Consider the following 14,780-nt stretch of genomic DNA (forward strand, 5'->3'; position numbering starts at 1 on the left):
GGAGCACGAAGATGACAATAGATGTGCTTTTGGGATACTAAAGTGAACCTGGAGTGTGGACAGAGGCAGTAGCAGAAAAATCGGGGAGACCATAATGTAAACTCAGTTCTAATCAACGGGGTTGTGGGTTTCGGGTCTGAGACACCAAATCACCTTACAAGACGTATGATTAAAAACCCGCACTGCCCAGAACAGCCACCTACCCTTAGGGAACCAGACGCAGGTCGATCCTTAGGCGCTGGGTGATGACGTACCCCTAGACCAGGTGGTGATTGGTTTCTGAAGAGGGGAGTTGGCCGCCAGTGCGACGCGGAGCCCTGTCCTAAGCCTCGCGAGAGGTGCGGTCCTGGAGCGGGATGGCCGCGGAGCCGGGCCGAGTTGGCCCTTGGCTCCTGCTTCCCAGTCTCTGGCCCCAAACATGGCCCGGGGTCCTGGCCCGCTAACCCGGCCTCGCCCCGACACAGTCGCCATGCCCAAGAGAGGAAAGCGACTCAAGTTCCGGGCCCAAGACGCCTGCTCTGGGCGAGGTGGGCAAGGGCGGGGGCGTTGAAAGGCTTGGGGCTGGAAGCAGGGAGGGGGCTGGACAGCACCGAGGCGAGTGCTCGCCTGCCGGCGACGGGAGGGCGGCTGGACTGGGGACTTGGAGTGAGCAGGAAATCTTGGTGGGGAGGAAGCTGAGGAGAGAAGGCCTCCTCCTTTGAGGTTTGGTGCTGTGTTTCAGTGACCGTGGCGGATTATGCCAACTCGGATCCGGCCGTCGTGAGGTCTGGAAGGGTCAAGAAAGCCGTCGCCAATGCTGTTCAGCAGGAAGGTAGGCTTCCGACGAGTCTTTTCAGACTCAGTGAAGAGAGAACTCGGTGCTTTATTTTCCTGGGATTCTGCCTCAGTGTTTTTATTGAAATCCTTTAGGCATCTTCCCGTAAACGTGTTTGCTCTCCTCGATGGTTACTCATATATTCAGGGGAGGGGAAGGATTAGCCAAGAGCAGTAGCAGTTTCTGTAGCAGAAATATTTTATTTCTGTCTTACCGTAAAAAACAAACAAACAACAAACAAAAACCCTTTGCATACTCTTCTGTGGTTTCCACTGCTTTCTTCTTGGTTATTAATCTTATTCCTGTTGTTCACATATATTCTCTACTTAACTCTGCTGTTTGCTTCTTTGTGTAATGACCTTGAAGTATTCTTTTCCTTTTCTCATGCTTCTCTTACTTTCAGGCTTCTTACTCAGGGGTCCTTGAAACTTGTCTTTTCATGATATGTACTGTCTCCAGCCCAGGAATAAGGTTAAATTGGGTTTAATTCCTCTCAAACACTGCTCCTCAGAATTTATGCAAATGAAAATAGCGTTCACCTTTTGCTTTTACCCTGAAGGGTTTATAGTGGAGAATAATTCACTCCCTTTTTCTTCAGGTCTGAAGCAGTTTCTGCAACTTTGGAGTCAGTTTGCTCATTACTTTCCAATTTTTTGTGTTTAAAATGCTATTTTTTTTTCCCTAAGATTCTCAGCTTCCTTTAGCAGACTCTCACACTGCTTTTGCTTTTTTCTTTTCCTTATGGATGCTGATATCCTGCCTAAGCCATGGTACTCTGCCATCTCATTCTCTTCTTATTTTCTTCTAGTAAAATCTCTTTGTGGCTTGGAAGCCTCCCAGGTTCCTGCAGTAGAAGCTCTTTCTGGGGCTGGTGAGCCCTGTGACATCATCGACAGCAGTGATGAGATTGATGCCCAGGAGGAAAGCATCCATGAGAGAACTGCCTCCAGAAAAAAGAAAAGCAAGAGGCACAAAGGTACAGGGCTCGCTCTCTTTTGGATTATTAGTCCTATCTGTGGTGATAACTTGAAGCTGTCACTTTCTCAGTAGCACAAGAGGTGATACCAGTGGAGAACCAGAGTTTGGATCTTTGTAGCGGGACAGGACTTTAATATACCAGGGCTTTCTACTTATATCTGAATTTGAGAGGAAAGGAGATTGGTAACAGTAGTAGCCATTCATTGAGAACATATCATTATCAGGTAAAATCCATGTAGCAACAGGAAAACAAAAAGCCTTTGCATTTCTGGATTTCTGAATGTGTAAGGAAGCAGAATTGTGACAAAAATGTTCTCTCTTCCAAATATGTGGATTGTATGTAACCAATTTCATTTCAGCTAAAGTTAGATTATTATCGTGGACTCTTAAGTGCTCTGTAATTGTTAATACCTGCTTTATGTCTAGTAGGTACTGTAGGAAATAGAAAAATATGTGATATTTATGTATTAGTGGCAATAAAACTTACACAAATGAAACAAAGAAAGGTAAACTAGTGGTATACAGTGTGCCAACCCATCATTCACTGGTTTGCTCCAAACTTAAGGAATCAGACTCTTGGGGTAGAGCCCAGAATTCTTAAAGCTAAAGTGGTTCTGATGATCAGCTAGAGTTAGGAGGAAACTAATATAATAAATGATATATGTATTTTTGGTGTCAGATCTGTGAGAACTTTCACTTATACTTGAGAATCAGATGACAGACTCTTGCATATGTTAAAATATATTGAAATAATCAATACATTAATGAATCAATGAACTGACTTTGCTTTGAAGTTATACCAATTATTGTCAGTGATACCGCTCTTTTCCGGAACCAAGAATGTTAATAGACATTCCTCACACTTCTTTGTTCCTTAATTTCTTGCTTTAAATCCCTACTCATCATCACCATTGTATTAGATATTTCTCTTGATTTTCCTTTTTGGTTTTGAGCACATTCCACAGAAGAGCTTACAGACTTTTAAATCATCTTTATTGAGATAAAATTCATCCCTTTAAAGTGTACAATGCAGTAGTTTTAGTATGTTCTCAGAGTTGTGTAGCCATCAACATGATCTAAGTTTAGAACATTTCTATCAACTCAAATCGATTAGTATCATTCCTCATTCCCTCCCAAAACTCTCTCCCACCCATCCCTTCCCCCAGGCAACCACCAATCTACTTTCTGTCCTTACAGATTTGCCTATTCCGGGCATTTCATATAAACGAAATCATATAATATGTCGTCTTTTGCGTCTGGCTTCTTTGACTTAGCATAATGTTTTCAAGGTTCATCCATATTGTAGTATATATCAGTACTTTATTCCTTTTTATTGCTTTTTATTTGACTATCATAAATAATGCTACTATGAACACTCATGGACAAGTTTTTGTGTGAACATATATTTTCATTTCTGTCCAGTAGGAGTGAAATTGCTGGATCACATGGTAACTATGTTTAACTTTTTGAGGAACTGCCAAGTTTTTTATGAAGTTTCCATTTTATATTCCCACCAGCAATGAATGAGAGTTACAGTTTCTCCACATCCTCCTCAACACTTGTTATTGTCTAACTTTTTAAACTATAGGCATTCTAGTTGATGTAAAGTGGTATCTCATGGTTTTGATTTGCATGCTAATGATGTTGAGCGTCTTTTATATGCTTATTGGCCTTTCGTATATCTTCTTTGGAGAAATGTCTATTCAAATTCTTCGCTCATTTTTACATTAGGTTATCTTTTTTTTTTTTTTTAAACATCTTTATTGGAGTATAATTGCTTTACAATGGTGTGTTAGTTTCTGCTTTATAACAAAGTGAATCAGTTATACATATACGTATGTTCCCATATCTCTTCCCTCTTGCCTTTCCCTCCCTCCCACCCTCCCTATCCCACCCCTCTAGGTGGTCACAAAGCACAGAGCTGATCTCCCTGTGCTATGCGGTTGCTTCCCACTAGCTATCTATTTTACGTTTGGTAGTGTATATATGTCCATGCCACTCTCTCACTTTATTACAGCTTACCCTTCCCCCTCCCCATATCCTCAAGTCCATTCTCTAGTAGGTCTGTGTCTTTATTCCCGTCTTGCCACTAGGTTCTTCATGACCTATTTTTTTTTTTCCCTTAGATTCCATATATATGTGTTAGCAAACAAATACAGGTTATCTTTTTATTACTGAGTTGTAAGAATTCTTATGTATTTAGGAGACCAGTCACTTATCAGATACATGATTTGTGGTTTACAAACTCTTAGCTATAATTCATCTTTTACTTCCTTGCTCCACTTTACCCCCATTAGGGTCCTTCATTCTCATCAAACTGGTCTTTTTTTTCCCCCTCTTTTTTCTTTTAGCTTTTTAAAAATGAGACATATACAAAAGAAGAGAGAATAGTGTAATGAATCCAATGTGGCTATTACATAGCTTCGTTTTCAACTCTTGGTCACTTTTGTTTCAGCCACTACCCCCTCATCCCCACCTCAACACACACTCACACACACACACACACACACCCCATACACACTTGATTATTTTGAAACAATTTCCAGATATTCCGTTTTTATATCTGTAAATATTCTGGTAGTTACCTCCAAAAGATAAATGCTCTTAAAAAAATTATCACATCTAAAAAAAGTTATTAATTTTTTTTTAAAGCTACTTTATTATTATTTTTTAAAATTTATTTATTTATTTTTGGCTGTGTCGGGTCTTCGTTGCTGCACGTGGGCTTTCTCCAGTTGCAGCAAGCGGGGGCTATACTTCATTGAGGTGCACAGGCTTCTCACTGTGGTGGTTTCTCTTGTTGAGGAGCATGGGCTCTAGGCGCGCCTGCTTCAGTAGTTGTGGCACGCGGGTTCAGTAGCTGTGGTTTGTAGGCTCTAGAGCACAGGCTCAGTAGTTGTGGCACACGGGCTTAGTTGCTCTACGGCATGTGGGATCTTCCCGGACCAGGGCTCAAACCCGTGTGGCCTGTATTGGCAGGCAGATTCTTAACCACTGTGCCACCAGGGAAGCCCAACAGTAATTTCTTAATATCAGCAAAATCTTGTTAGACTTGTCTCTTTATTGCCCTCACATGTGTTTTGTTTTTTTAAATATCCAGGCTTCATGTTAGCTGTTTATTTCACTTGGAATACTTTTCCCCTTAACCTATGAATATCAAATTTTTTGTCCTTCATAACTTATCTCCATGAAGCTTTCCTTTACTGATTCCATTTCCTACGTTTTGAAATTTCTTAATAATTGTGTGTAAAACATTGGCAGTTTTTATAATTACTTAGTTTTGTCCCCAAAGACAGAAAAATTTTAATAGTACTCTGCTTTGTAAAAGTCCTCATGGGTCTCAGTGGAGGAAATTCCGATAGTTGTTTGCCTTCTCTTTTAGAGAGAGATTTAATGTGGGAGAAGGGGGCCCCAAATGTGGTAGGCTGAGCCTTAAATGGTTACTGGAGATTTCAAGAAGCATAAGAACCAGAAAAGACGATGTTGTTTTAGAAGCATTGGTCTCTGCTATGAAGAACCTAATGCAAGAACCTGATTGAGTCATAGAGCTACAGGAAGCAGCTAGAAAAGCAGAGGCAGCTTCAGGGAGGTAGTTGTAGGGGCTTTTTGCTCAGGAAACAGAAAGAAGAAAGCTGTGTTTTAGATAGCTATATAACCAAGTCTCAGTTAAAGTTTACGGTTAGCCCAGATTCTGGTATCTCTGTGGAGTGTGAATTTTTATTTGAACCTGACATGTGTTGTGGACCTCAGGGTCAAGAGAATTAACACTGATGAGGTCTGAAGGAGGAAGAGGTGGGGATACATCATCACAGGGTATCCTTGAATACTGGATGCTTGTGGCCAGAATTGTAGATCAAGCTGACAATGAAACAAGAAGAAACCAGAAGAAAAGAAACATATCTAAGGCAATTACTGAGTAATGAAATTACACTGTAACTTACTTGGTTTTTTAATTTAGTTTGTACTTTGAGGTTTCCTCATACCATCTTAAAATCAGTTTTATTTTTTAAATGACTGAATTGAAGAAAATGTTTGGTGGATGGGAACTGCAAGGGAAATCAAGGGCAGAATTTATAGTGAAAAGCTGGACTTTGGAGAAAACTGGGTTCTGTTTACCTTGAATACTTGCAAGGTTCTGTTTTCTTATAGTAAAATGGACACAGTAATATTTTCCTTATTTCCACTGAAAAATTATTATAGTTGAATGATATGATGTATGCAAAGGTACTTTGAAAACTTCAAAATAGTATGTAAATAGTGGTTAAATAAAGGCCTTAAGAACAAGACCTATTCACTTGGGCAACAGGAAACAACAGTTTTCAGCAGCTAGAATAAGCAGGAAATGATGAGTTTGAGAGGCTTCCTTGGACCTATTTAAACCATTTTCTTAACTGTGCAAGCCCTGGGAGAATTGAAATGATTGGGGATCTTTATATGTGCATATAATAGAAGGTCAAAAGTTATAGTTCTTTTTTCTGTTTCAGAAGATCTGGATGGGGCTGGAGGAGAAGAGTATCCCATGGATATTTGGCTCTTGCTGGCCTCCTATATCCGTCCTGAGGACATTGTGAATTTTTCCCTGATTTGTAAGAATGCCTGGACTGTCACTTGCACTGCTGCCTTTTGGACCAGGTTGTACCGAAGGTGCGACCACAGAGAGCTCACTGTGTTAGCTGCGTTGCTTATTTCTTGTTGTTTTTGATTTGGAGCTACTCCCTGGATGGTGACCTCTTTTCACTTTCTCTACTGCATGCCTGGGCATGAACCTAGCTTTGAATTCCTTGAGCTACTCTTTAATTTAAAATTGATATTATTAATTCATCCGGTAATTGTCTTCCCTATGGTGACCCACTTTTCTTCAGCGGTTTATCTTAGCTAGAATTTTGGAGAAGTTATGGATGCCCATCGGTTTATCTTTGCAACTGGATTTGTTGTTTCTTAGATTTGCTAGTCATCTTGAAGTATCATATAGTCTTTGTAGTTATGCTGCTCTGTGTATAGTTGTAGTGGTGAAGAGGGAGTGAATGATGTGATTAGTAAGAGGGCTAACTTTTGATGCTGGGTTAGAAGTGTAGTGAAGATTATAAACCGTCAGTAAGAATGTGGTGGAAGGGGATGGTGAGGTATCAGGGAGTAGAGAACTTTCTGAGACATGTGACAAGAGAACTTGGTGGATCTTCCCCAGTGCAGATTCTTTTTGAGCAGCTGAAGTATATTGTACTGGTATAAAGTCAGAGACTTGCCCCTTTTTTAAAGTGAAATAGTGAGGATTTAAAATTTTTAAATGAATAGAGAAGTGCAGGATTACAAGGTATATATGAATTGGGTTTTGCATAGCAAAGACGCAAAAGTAGCTAAGAAGTGAAGGAGATAGTGATTTGTGTGTGTGTATGTGAGAGCACTAGGGACAAACTAACTACTGGCCAGTGGAATAGTATAGTAAAATTTGTACTGAGCCCAGGAGTCCTAGGAGACTGTCTTAGAGCAGAAGAGAGAGGTCACTTATTGGTAGGAGTAATGTGTCATGTTTTAGGCACTACACGCTGGATGCCTCTCTGCCTTTGCGCCTGCGACCAGAGTCAATGGAGAAGCTGCGCTGTCTCCGGGCATGTGTGATCCGATCTCTGTACCATATGTATGAGCCATTTGCTGCTCGAATCTCCAAGAATCCAGCCATTCCAGAAAGCACTCCTAGCACATTAAAGAATTCCAAAGTAAGTGACAATTAGTGTTGGGGTTTAACAAATGGACTCTTGTATAATGGGCCTGTTATCATGGCTTGTTTCCAGCTTCCTTGATGGGGTGGTCTAGGGCCGTAGGTACCAGGCTGCTAAGGGACTAACGTAAACTTTCAGGGCTCGTGGGTATCTCTTCTCCAAGACATTCCTGCTGTGCTGGGTTGGCTGATGTTATCTTTACCTTAAAGCTTTCTTGTACTTTTAGCATATTCCTTATTCTCTTTATTTTAATTTATTTTCATGCCTTATACATTGGGCCACTTTAGATGGTTTAGATGGTTTGATGGTTTGGGCTAGGAAGAACACAACTCAAATGGTAGATGTAAACTATAATTCTTAAAAGGTGCTTTAAATCATGATACAAAGATATAAAACAACTTACTAATTTTCTTTTTCTAATGTGACCTTGACATCTGGATTTCCACTTTCTTGTTAACCTTAAAAGATTCTGGTGTAGACTTCTTCAGCATTTGCAAAGTGCCCACTATTGCCAGGCTCAGGGGTGGATTGTTTCAGAGACTATAAGGTACTTCCACTCATAGACTTTAGCCCTCTAAAATTCTTCCTGTGTTCTAGGCCATTCCTTATATCTTGGGATTTCCCCAGTAGTTTATATTTGTACATTGTATTCAAGGTCCTGGCATTCTTCTGATTTGTAAGTAGGTCTATAAGCCTTTGGTCCATTCTCTCCTTTTTTCTGCCATAATGAAATATCTAGTGAACACACCTTTGCCAAGCTAGACTAGTATAGCATATATGATTATTTAGGCAAGTTGATGTCTCGGCCTTTTTCTCATTCAACTAATACTGTTGTCTAAATTTTGTATCTTGAGTTTGTTAATAATTTTTATTACTCTGTTCCTACGCAAAGTCTGGTGTTCTATAGCACTTCCTATTCTCTTCTGTTTTGTTTTTATGCTTTGGATGTTACATAATGATTCTTTTCCCCTAGTTCAGCTCTAGTGTGATAACATTCTACCTGATACATATTGATTAAAAGGGTACTGTTGATTTCAAGATCATCATGGTTCCCCCCAGGGTTGCAGACTGAGGTGGTCAGGGCCATTGGCTGAGCCAATTTAATGTCACACTAGCTGATGGACTTAGGGCAGGATTAGAATGCTGGGTGAGTAGAATTTCATTCCTTCTCCTTGTAATATGAGTGGACAGTGTATCATTTCACATTTATAGTTTTTCTCCCCCAAAAAACATTTGATCATATCAGGTGAGGTGGGGATCGTCCCAAAGCTAACCATGCTAGGGGTGAATCAATTGTTGGGAGCAGAGCAGCATTGGGCAAACTCCTCATGCTTGACACATCCTCGCGGCTCCAGTGCACAATGCAAGTGCTACTGCCTAAATCTAAAATACCCATGTCTTCATATTCTTATAATTGTATATTAAGTTTTTTAAGTGGACTAAAAAAGTGACTTTTAAGTGGCTAAAAGTCAAGGTGGTGATAACTAAGGTCTTAATCCAGACAGGAAGACTAGGCCACCTGTCTGCTGCTTTTGTGCCTGTTGTTAGAGATCTTCTGAAGAGGATGTGGGACCTGCAGTGGCAGGTGTCCCATGCATGGCCTTGCTAGTATAACCACGTCGCATGGCATTCAGGAAGTTGCCAGCATGCCTAAAGGAAGTTGTCCCATGTTCCTGGACTCCACCTTTTCGTATTTGATTCTCCCTCTCTCTCTTTTCAGTAGCATAGCTTGTGTGGGACACTGGAGCCGTTGTGTTGGCAGCAGAAGTGTTTGCCCCTTAAAGCCAAGCCCATTATTTTTGATGGAACAGCAGGACGTACAGGGCATGTCTGAAGGGCAGGACAGCTGGCACGGCGGACGACCCACCCCTTATCCCCTGGGAGGTACTTAACTTCTTGTGTTAACCCTAGCTGTAGCCTGACTTTCCTTGAGGGGCTTACTCTAGACTGAATTCAGCTCACCTCTGTAGTTTCCATACCGGCTGTCTGCTCCCAGAAGGTCCTGAGTGGTTTGCTCCTATTACGTACAGGGCTGGCTGTCTCTGCCTGCCTTATGGCTTTGTTATCATCTTGTCTGGTGGCTACTGGCTGCCCTTATATTTTAATATAGAGGAGTGGCCTGCTGATTCAGATAATGCCCCAGTCTCTAGAGACCATGTTTCTGTCTTTAAAGATGAGAACAGTAGGGGTTGACCTCAATAGCATCTGAGGTTGACTTATATTGGTACCTCTTCTCTTTACTGAATAGTCTTGGGATTGTCTCTTTTCATGTTGCACCAGTGTCAAATTGTAGTGGTGGTGCGGGGGAGGTGGGGGTTTCTATCTGTGCCAAAGTAAAATCTCAGCATTGGGACCGTGGCTGGCTTTAGAGCTAGCAAACAGAAAGGTTATTTTTATTTTCTTACAGTGCTTACTTTTCTGGTGCAGAAAGATTGTTGGGAACAGACAGGAGCCAATGTGGGAATTCAACTTCAAGTTCAAAAAGCAGGTGTGTGCTTTTATCATCTCTTTGTTTTTCAGGTAATATCTTGCTCTAATTTTACTAGACATAAAATTGCCTCATTAAAATCAGATAATACATATTAAAGCATATAATGTCATGAAAAGAAAAGAAAGAACTATTTTATATGAAAGAGGCACAAAGATTCAATAGCTTAATGCAAAGAGTAAACCTTGAGTGGATCCTGGATTAATGAACAAAGAGCAATAAAAGACATTTTTGGTACAATTAAAGAAATTTGAGTATGCTCTGGATATTAGATTATATGAAATTATTGTTAATTTTCTTAGGTGTGATAATGTTACTGAGGTTATATATAAGTGTCTTTATTCATGTTGAATAAGGGTAGAATGCCAGTGTTACTTTCAAATGGCTTTGCCTCCCCCACCCCAAGAGTTCATGTGTTTTTTTTTTTAATATGTGAATATATATAAAATGAGAGCTGAGGTGGAGAGGAAACAAACGTGGCAAAATATCCAATGGTAAAGGGTATACAGGAGTTTATTGCACGGTTTTGTTAACTTTTCTATATATTTGAAGACTTTAAAAGTGGGGAAAAGGGAAAAACTTGTTATAACAATGTAGTGAGGTTATTTGACTAAGAATTTTCTTGTTTTTCAAAGCAAATGTATTTGTAAACAACAATAATTCATATGGTTTTATATCTGAGGCAGTTTGGGCAAGCCATGGGGAGAGGGACTGCCAAGAGTCTATTTATAAGAAGAGTAGATACTATTGCACCTTTGTCTCTGCCTTTTTCTTGGACTGTACCTGAGATCTTGGCTACAGTGAAGATCTGTTCTGCATGTCTTTACTTCCTGTCCTCAGCAGCCTCATTTCCTCCATCTGTCTCCCCTACTTAGTATCTCACTGAGGTAACACATTACAAATAAAATTATAGTTATCTCTCACTTGATGACAAGTGTGTTCCAGATAAGTTTGTATTTAAAGTAAATCATATTTTTACATTGATTTTTCAAAAACACGGTTCTAGGGACGAATTTTGGCTCTGATCATTTGCTTTTAGTAAGATGTCCACAATCTATGATATCCATTAGATGTTGGTACAAAGTCCACCATAGCACCTTTCTGGGAGGGAACTGAGGAGCAGTCTTCGCAGTGTATACAAGCTAAGACCAGAACTGCTGCAGGAAAGTGAATGCTAAGATTTCCTCTAGCTCTGAGAGTTGTGACTCTTGTTTTATGATGCCTGGAATTAGATGGTCACTTCTGCTTCCATCCCTTTTTGTGCAGCAGATGTTCTTTGGAGTCTGACAAGTCACAAGGAATTTGTGATCTCTCAAACATTGGAGAGCCTCTGATAGAGCTATAAGTTTCCATTTCTTGCCAGATGGTAGGAAACACCATCTAAATGAAGCACCCACTGTCACATTTCTCATCCAAATGTGTTTCCATGTCTTTCAAAGGTCAGATTTTCCTTGATCTGTATAGAAACTGATATGTATATTAAAGAGAGAAGAGATAACAGAAAAATGGATCTCAGCAGCTTTAGTTAAGCCATAGCATTTTCATTGGTGGAGTCTTAGAACCATAAACATTTCCTCTAACCCATTAGAGTAATTCTTAATTCTCTTCAGTCCCCTAGATTAAAGAGCAAGTGTATGGGAGGATTGCAGCCTCCCATTCAGTACGAAGATGTTCATACCAACCCAGACCAGGACTGCTGCCTACTGCAGGTCACCACCCTCAATTTCATCTTTATTCCAATTGTCATGGGAATGATATTTACCCTGGTAAGTGGAGACAGGATGTCATCCTCAGCTCTTTCATAGACTCTCACTATACTTTGGGTTTGAAAGAAATTTGTAAATTTAACCATTGAGGAAGAAATCTTTGAAGAATAATTTTAAACAAAATCTGAAAGCAGACTTGTATACTAGGAACAGACATATTTGTGGAGAAGTTAATTATGTCTGAGAATATTTTACTTCTGTTTCCTTTTCTATAGTGAACAGAATGTTTTTGCATCTCCTGTGTGGTGCTCATTAATGTTTGAGAAACATTATTCCGTTAAGGTTAATGATGAAGCTTATACATGAACACTGTATGTCAGGACCTGAGGCATGCATGTGGTATCATAAATGGAATATTAAAATGTAGGGTTACCAGCTCTGTCTTTTGTGTGATGCTCTGACTATTCAAGGTTTAGCTAAGAATTAGATTAGTAAACAACAAATATGCTTCTGGTGTATTTTCCATGTTTTTTAACATTTTTAACTGGATTGGCAACTGGAGAGTTCATGTAATTTATCTTCTCTGTATTTTAGGCTTATGTTCAGAGATATGTTTCCCCCTCCACATTGAAAATAGCTTTATTCTTTTTTTAATGGTAAAATAAATAATTCATACTTCATGTGAAGAATTTAAATAATACATAAACACATTGAGACAGTGAAGGTGACTTAGACTTCCGCTATCCTATAACTGCAGTTAACTTTTGGGGAACTGTTCTTTAATGTATCTGTTAATATATATTCAATACATGTATACACCCACTCTCTTAAATAATTTTGTATAATTGAGATTATGTCATATATCTGTTTTTATTGTAGGCACCTCTCATTAAGCCACATTAATGACTTATTTATATACTTATACTCCATATACTTCCTACTCGTAGAATTCTATACAGATTTACATATACATAAACATATTTAGAGATTTTGTGGTTTATTTTCCAAAACAATGTGATCAGATCAGTTTCATGCATCTTGCTTAACTTGCTCAACAATATCTCATCAGAATCCCTTCAAGTCATCTCTTATAGCTCTAATCCAGCTTTTTAAAATTGTCATTAAGGTAGTCTTTGTGCATGTATGCTAATCTGTTCAGCCATTTAAGAGGCTTTCTTTAGCACAGTTTAAATATATGAAGCTAAGAAAAACTTACAAAAATCACCCTTAATTTTTAATATCTTTGCAAAAAAAGATAGTATAGTGCTGTTGGTATAACTAAGAGATTATTTTGTGGCCTAGTTCATGTCAGTTGTCTAGATTGTCTCATTTTAGAGTGAGTCATAGGAAAACAAGGTTGTTTAATTTGAGTACTGAATTTATTTTTCCCTCCCAGTTTACTATCAATGTGAGCACGGACATGCGGCATCATCGAGTGAGACTGGTGTTCCAAGATTCTCCTGTCCATGGAGGTCGGAAATTGCGCAGTGAACAGGGTGTGCAAGTCATCCTGGACCCAGTGCACAGCGTTCGACTTTTTGACTGGTGGCATCCTCAGTATCCATTCTCCCTGAGAGCATAGATACTGCTTCCCATCACTGAGGGCAGCCCTGAGCTAGGCCAGTCCATTTGTAATCAGATTCCAGTTTGGAAGGGGCAGCTGGATTGTATATCTGGTCAGTAATGCACATGCTCTTCAGGTTTCTGGGGCTCCTGCTAGGGGAAGGAGAAGGATTGAATCAGGAGTAAAAACATTATGATTTATAAACATATTTTAATGTAAAATTTTGCACTTGAAAAGTGAAACCTGGCCCTATTTTCTGTGTTAAACCCCATTTGGTGCTACTGAGTTTGTTGTTCTTTATTCTTTTATCCCAGCCAAAGTGGATGATCTCGCTTTAGGGGAAAATTAAACTCTTAAATCTCCAAACAAGGAAATTTCAGCATTCCCTTATGGATCAGAGTAACCTTAGAGGCCTAAAATTGTTGCTACTGTTGCTTCCAATTTAGCTGCCCCTCAAATTCAAGTGAATATTTCCTCTTCTCCCTTTACCCCTCTCTAGAAATAAAGCAGGTGACAGGGTTTTCATAATCTTATGAGATTGACTTGTGTATCTTTCTTTAAAAATATTTGTCACATAAATATTTTTTTGCCAGTTTTGGATTTTAGGTATTTTTTTTGCATGAAGCTGATAGTAATGATAATGATTTTGTGCTACACTAGGAACTTTTCATAATATCTCTAGTTCTCACAATGCTGCAAGGTAGGTGATACTATTCCCATTCTCTGGCTGAAAAAGCTGAATCAGTGACTTACCCAAAGCCATACTCTCCAATAAGTGGCAGAGCCAGAATTCTGACCCAGGTCCTTTTGCTGTGCCACAATTAAAAAGGTCAGTCTCATTATTCTTGTGGTAGATGGTGGCACAGGGGAGTAGGCAGAGTGTACATAGATAGAAAGAGTAAAAGGGTGAGTAAAAAGTTGATTGTGGTATACCTTATCCCTAATCAGCCTTAAAGGTATATAAGATTGATGAAAGAATCTTTTAAATATGTGTTTCCAAGTAAAATGTAAAACAAATCAAGACAGTTATTGCAGGAAGGATAGTGATATTTTCATTGAATTGTTAGAAAAGCATTTATTATGAAGGTCATTAAAAAATTGCATTCTCGTATTGAAACCAGACTCCTGCACTATAAGAATTTAGTGACTCCTTTGCTCTGCTCTGCCCTGTGCTGCCTATGAGAGCTTGGCCTTTTATCCCTGCAGAAATGCTCATGTTCTCTTGGTGAGAGGACTTGCTTATAGCTTGTGTACTCTGAGAAGAGGATCATGTTTTTGTTTTGTTTCTGCTAACAAGATAAGTTTGCTGCTTGTCTCCTTGCACCTGCCCCCCACCCAAATTAGCTAGGGAGCTGGATATTAGCTAGAGGTGGGTATTACGACCTTATTCTTTCAACATGAAGATCTCATGGGGGTAGTTATTATCATGAGCTTGACTGCTAAATTAGTGTGTTGTTTTTTCCTTACCATTCTCCCTACCCCCTGCTATTTAAAGAATATTCTTAGGAAGCAT

At 39.5% G+C, this 14,780-nt stretch overlaps 1 protein-coding gene across 4 annotated transcripts; it reads left to right on the top strand.

Moving 5' to 3' along the window:
- Positions 1 to 310: 310 nt before the first annotated feature.
- TMEM183A (transmembrane protein 183A) lies at positions 311 to 14,266 on the top strand. Of its 4 annotated transcripts, none has more exons than XM_036848072.1 (8): positions 311 to 527; positions 722 to 811; positions 1,623 to 1,790; positions 6,277 to 6,436; positions 7,326 to 7,506; positions 9,917 to 9,997; positions 11,608 to 11,763; positions 13,100 to 13,865. In XM_036848072.1, the coding sequence occupies exons 1-8, from the start codon at positions 419 to 421 to the stop codon at positions 13,283 to 13,285; spliced, it is 1,131 nt and encodes a 376-aa protein (XP_036703967.1). In that variant the 5' UTR covers positions 311 to 418; the 3' UTR covers positions 13,286 to 13,865. The 4 variants fall into 4 exon arrangements, with proteins under 4 accessions (XP_036703967.1, XP_036703969.1, XP_036703968.1 ...); XM_036848074.1 differs by having other exon boundaries at positions 337 to 527; positions 11,616 to 11,763; positions 13,100 to 14,266; XM_036848073.1 differs by having other exon boundaries at positions 337 to 527; positions 6,280 to 6,436; positions 13,100 to 14,266.
- The last annotated feature ends 514 nt before the right edge of the window (positions 14,267 to 14,780 follow it).

This window comes from Balaenoptera musculus, chromosome 3 (assembly GCF_009873245.2).
Source record: "Balaenoptera musculus isolate JJ_BM4_2016_0621 chromosome 3, mBalMus1.pri.v3, whole genome shotgun sequence".
Taxonomy (NCBI): Eukaryota; Metazoa; Chordata; class Mammalia; order Artiodactyla; family Balaenopteridae; genus Balaenoptera; species Balaenoptera musculus.

Coding starts and splice junctions, on each gene's coding strand:
- TMEM183A (XM_036848072.1), top strand. CDS start 419: ATGGCCCGGGGTCCTGGCCCGCTAACCCGGCCTCGCCCCGACACAGTC. Junction 6,437..7,325: donor TGGACCAGGTTGTACCGAAG/GTGCGACCACAG, acceptor GTCATGTTTTAG/GCACTACACGCTGGATGCCT. Junction 7,507..9,916: donor GCACATTAAAGAATTCCAAA/GTAAGTGACAAT, acceptor ATTTTCTTACAG/TGCTTACTTTTCTGGTGCAG.